We start from the raw sequence: 5,000 nt of genomic DNA on the forward strand, positions 1-5,000 counted from the left end.
GTACTAAAGTGTAATAAAGTGTAATAAAGTGTAATAAAGTGTAATAAAGTATACTAACATGTAGTACAGTTTGATGAAGTGTAATATAATGTAATAAAGTGTAATAAAGTTTGATGAAGTGTATTAAAGTGTATTAAAGTGTATTAAAGTGTAATAAAGTGTATTAAAGTGTAATAAAGTTTGATGAAGTGTATTAAAGTGTATTAAAGTGTAATAATGTTTGATGAAGTGTATTAAAGTGTATTAAAGTGTATTAAAGTGTAATAAAGTATATTAAATTGTATTAAAGTGTAATAAAGTGTAATAAAGTTTGATGAAGTGTATTAAAGTGTATTAAAGTGTAATAAAGTGTAATAAAGTGTATTAAAGTGTAATAAAGTGTAATAAAGTGTATTAAAGTGTAATAAAGTTTGATGAAGTGTATTAAAGTGTAATAAAGTGTAATAAAGTTTGATGAAGTGTATTAAAGTGTATTAAAGTGTAATAAAGTGTAATAAAGTGTATTAAAGTGTAATAAAGTTTGATGAAGTGTATTAAAGTGTATTAAAGTGTAATAAAGTGTAATAAAGTGTAATAAAGTTTGATGAAGTGTATTAAAGTGTATTAAAGTGTAATAAAGTGTAGTACAGTTTGATGAAGTGTATTAAAGTGTATTAAAGTGTATTAAAGTGTAATAAAGTGTAATAAAGTGTATTAAAGTGTAATAAAGTTTGATGAAGTGTATTAAAGTGTAATAAAGTGTATTAAAGTGTATTAAAGTGTATTAAAGTGTATTAAAGTGTAATAAAGTGTATTAAAGTGTATTAAAGTGTAATAAAGTGTAATAAAGTGTATTAAAGTGTAATAAAGTTTGATGAAGTGTATTAAAGTGTATTAAAGTGTAATAAAGTGTAATAAAGTGTAATAAAGTTTGATGAAGTGTATTAAAGTGTATTAAAGTGTAATAAAGTGTAATAAAGTGTAGTACAGTTTGATGAAGTGTATTAAAGTGTAATAAAGTGTAATAAAGTGTAATAAAGTGTATTAAAGTGTATTAAAGTGTAATAAAGTGTAATAAAGTGTATTAAAGTGTAATAAAGTTTGATGAAGTGTATTAAAGTGTAATAAAGTGTATTAAAGTGTATTAAAGTGTATTAAAGTGTAATAAAGTGTATTAAAGTGTATTAAAGTGTAATAAAGTGTAATAAAGTGTATTAAAGTGTAATAAAGTTTGATGAAGTGTATTAAAGTGTAATAAAGTGTATTAAAGTGTATTAAAGTGTATTAAAGTGTAATAAAGTGTATTAAAGTGTAAAGTGTATTAAAGTGTAATAAAGTGTATTAAAGTGTATTAAAGTGTAATAAAGTGTAATAAAGTGTATTAAAGTGTAATAAAGTGTATTAAAGTGTATTAAAGTGTAATAAAGTGTATTAAAGTGTATTAAAGTGTAATAAAGTTTAATGAAGTGTATTAAAGTGTATTAAAGTGTAATAAGTGTAATAAAGTGTATTAAAGTGTAATAAAGTTTGATGAAGTGTATTAAAGTGTATTAAAGTGTAATAAAGTGTAATAAAGTGTATTAAAGTGTAATAAAGTTTGATGAAGTGTATTAAAGTGTAATAAAGTGTAATAAAGTTTGATGAAGTGTATTAAAGTGTATTAAAGTGTAATAAAGTGTAATAAAGTGTATTAAAGTGTAATAAAGTTTGATGAAGTGTATTAAAGTGTATTAAAGTGTAATAAAGTGTAATAAAGTGTAATAAAGTGTAGTACAGTTTGATGAAGTGTATTAAAGTGTATTAAAGTGTAATAAAGTGTAATAAAGTGTAGTACAGTTTGATGAAGTGTAATAAAGTTTGATGAAGTGTATTAAAGTGTATTAAAGTGTAATAAAGTGTAATAAAGTGTATTAAAGTGTAATAAAGTTTGATGAAGTGTATTAAAGTGTATTAAAGTGTAATAAAGTGTATTAAAGTGTATTAAAGTGTAATAAAGTGTAATAAAGTGTATTAAAGTGTAATAAAGTTTGATGAAGTGTATTAAAGTGTAATAAAGTGTAATAAAGTTTGATGAAGTGTATTAAAGTGTATTAAAGTGTAATAAAGTGTATAAAGTGTATTAAAGTGTAATAAAGTTTGATGAAGTGTATTAAAGTGTATTAAAGTGTAATAAAGTGTAATAAAGTGTATTAAAGTGTAATAAAGTTTGATGAAGTGTATTAAAGTGTATTAAAGTGTAATAAAGTGTATTAAAGTGTATTAAAGTGTAATAAAGTGTAATAAAGTGTATTAAAGTGTAATAAAGTTTGATGAAGTGTATTAAAGTGTAATAAAGTGTAATAAAGTTTGATGAAGTGTATTAAAGTGTATTAAAGTGTAATAAAGTGTAATAAAGTGTATTAAAGTGTAATAAAGTTTGATGAAGTGTATTAAAGTGTAATAAAGTGTAATAAAGTTTGATGAAGTGTATTAAAGTGTATTAAAGTGTAATAAAGTGTAATAAAGTTTGATGAGGTGTAGTAAAGTGTATTAAAGTGTAATAAAGTGTAATAAAGTTTGATGAGGTGTAATAAAGTGTAATAAAGTGTAATAAAGTGTAATAAAATTTGATGAAGTGTAGTAAAGTGTCATAAAGTCTGTGTGTTTTGCAGAAGTCTGTGTGATTGTTAGTGAATTTGGAATAAAAGTGCGAGTCGTTACCTGCGATTCGGAGTGAGATGATGCTGAAGGTTTTTCCGGCCCTGTTGGTGGCGATGCAGGTCAGATTCCCAGCGTTAGACATGTTCACATGAGGAAGAGTGACCACACTCTCCATCTCAACCACATCTCCAGTCTTCTTCACCCTAATTTTGTCCTTAAGTATCTGATATATTAATAAAAACAAAGAAACAAAGAAACACCTAAATAAATAAATAAATAAACAAATGAATGATTGAATAAATACATTTACAAATAAACAAGACAACAAACAAACAAACAAATAAATAAATAAACAAATAAGGACCCACTAGTACTGCAGGTCCTTCTACAGCATCTCTTCACCTGCTTGTTGGAGTTTTGCCATTGGATCTTGATGGAGTGATCGGGGTTGGTGGTGTTGCAGGTGAGCTGCAGTTTCTCTCCAACAACTCGGATACACTCGTCTACTTCCACAAACACGGCAGGAGGAAAACGCACTTCTAATCTCACAAAAAAATTCAGACATGAACATGTTTAGTTGTTAGTTTAGACAGCGGAAGGAAGGGATGCAGTGTTATACAATCAGTTACAATATTAAACTACACACACACACACACACACACACACACACACACACACACACACACACACACACACACACACACACACACACACACACACACACACACACACACACACACAGAGAAATGTGTATGTGTTTGTGTGAAATCTCACTTTTCTTGATGGTGATACTGAACACTGGTGAATTTCTCCATGCTTCGTTCACTCGCACACTGCAGACGTATTCGCCGCTGTCACTCGGCCTTGGATTTTGGATTTCTATACCCTTTTTGGGATCAAGAGAAAAGTTCAGATGAGGAGAAGGAGCAGATCCATTTGCCTTGTGGAGTGTGAAGTGTGTAAAGCTCGGAATTATGGGTAAACATCTCAGCAGGACTTTTGACTCTTCCTCCTGAACCATCACCAGGCTGCTGTCAGAAACCTCAAACACATCTGCTGCATCTGTGTCAAACAGAAAACACATCACATCGCAACATTAACATCAGAACAACAACAAAAACAACAATATTAATAATGATGATATAATAATAATAATAATAATAATAATAATAATAATAATAATAATAATAAGAAGAAGAAGAAGAAGAAGAAGAAGAAGGAGAAGCAGAAAATCTTTTTGAGTAAAAGTACTTTAAATGTTTTGGACCTAAATATACATTTTGTTTTGGTAAAATAAATTGTGAAATCTATATAAAAGTATACAAAATATATATATTTTTTAAAAACAGTAAAAATCTAAATTTAAACAATGAAAAACTTTGCAACAAATAAAATATCATATTTTATCAAACTATTTAAAAATCATATGACTTGACAAATCATGTTTTGACAAAAATTATTTTTTTAAATAAAAAAGATAATTGTTATTATTAACATATTAAAATGTTAAAAAGTAAAAAAATACACTATATTTTGGAATATAATTTTTATTTATTTTATTATTTATCTGATTTACGATCTGCAAACAAACAGGTTAGAATAATGAATAAAATATTTTCAGTGTATTTGTGTAATTGTCAGCATGATAAAAAAGAGAAAAACACATTAGGTTTTTAAGCATTATATATTTTTTTATTTCTTTTTTAATTTGCTTCAAAATCAGATAAAATTACAATCAAGAAAAAAACTTAAAATTAAACTTAAAACTAAAGTTAGAACATGATTAAGTACATAGTATTAGATTCTGTTATACATTTTAGTTTAACATTAGTTAAAATGTTATTTTTTTAACATTTGTTAATTGATTTAGCTGAGTCAGCAACTTTAAAAATAAAAAAATAATAAAATAAAATAAAATAAAATTAATATAATGAAAAATGCAGCATTAAAATAAACAGGATGTGAATGCAGGTACAAAAAAAAAACAAATAAAACACATGAATACAATTTCTTTGTAAATTTTTTAGTCAGCAGTGACTGAACCAATCAGGTTCGTACTGATTTTTTATCCACATTATTATCATTCTTTATTGGCAGAAATGAGAAAAGAAAAAAAAAGAGAAGGGAAGAAAACTGGAATAAGCGTTACACTGAGGAGGTTTCATACACTTATAGGTTGAGTTTTACCATTTTGATTTCTCACTCGCATCGTAGTGAAGGAACAAATTAAGGTTAGTTACAGTCGAGCTTTAGAATGATTTAGAGCTTCTGCTGGTTCTCACTGGCTCTGCTGGCAGCGTTCCTGCACCATGGAGCTGATACGGGACACCTGGAAAAGCAAAGCCTGGTGGTTCTCAATGAGCAGACTGTGCTGACGAGCC

General features: G+C 26.9%; 1 protein-coding gene across 3 annotated transcripts in view; it reads right to left on the reverse strand.

Moving 5' to 3' along the window:
* csf1rb (colony stimulating factor 1 receptor, b) overlaps positions 1–5,000 on the reverse strand; it is a 15,300-nt gene that overhangs the window by 8,100 nt on the left and 2,200 nt on the right. For all 3 annotated transcript variants that reach the window (XM_046867516.1, XM_046867515.1, XM_046867513.1), the window contains exons 2-4: positions 3,394–3,681; positions 3,022–3,158; positions 2,680–2,842 (exon numbers count right to left, since the gene is read on the reverse strand). In XM_046867516.1, the coding sequence (XP_046723472.1) occupies positions 2,680–2,842; positions 3,022–3,158; positions 3,394–3,681 (588 nt within the window). The remainder of the gene's footprint in view (positions 1–2,679; positions 2,843–3,021; positions 3,159–3,393; positions 3,682–5,000) is intronic.

This window comes from Silurus meridionalis, chromosome 15, assembly GCF_014805685.1.
Source record: "Silurus meridionalis isolate SWU-2019-XX chromosome 15, ASM1480568v1, whole genome shotgun sequence".
Classification (NCBI taxonomy): domain Eukaryota; kingdom Metazoa; phylum Chordata; class Actinopteri; order Siluriformes; family Siluridae; genus Silurus; species Silurus meridionalis.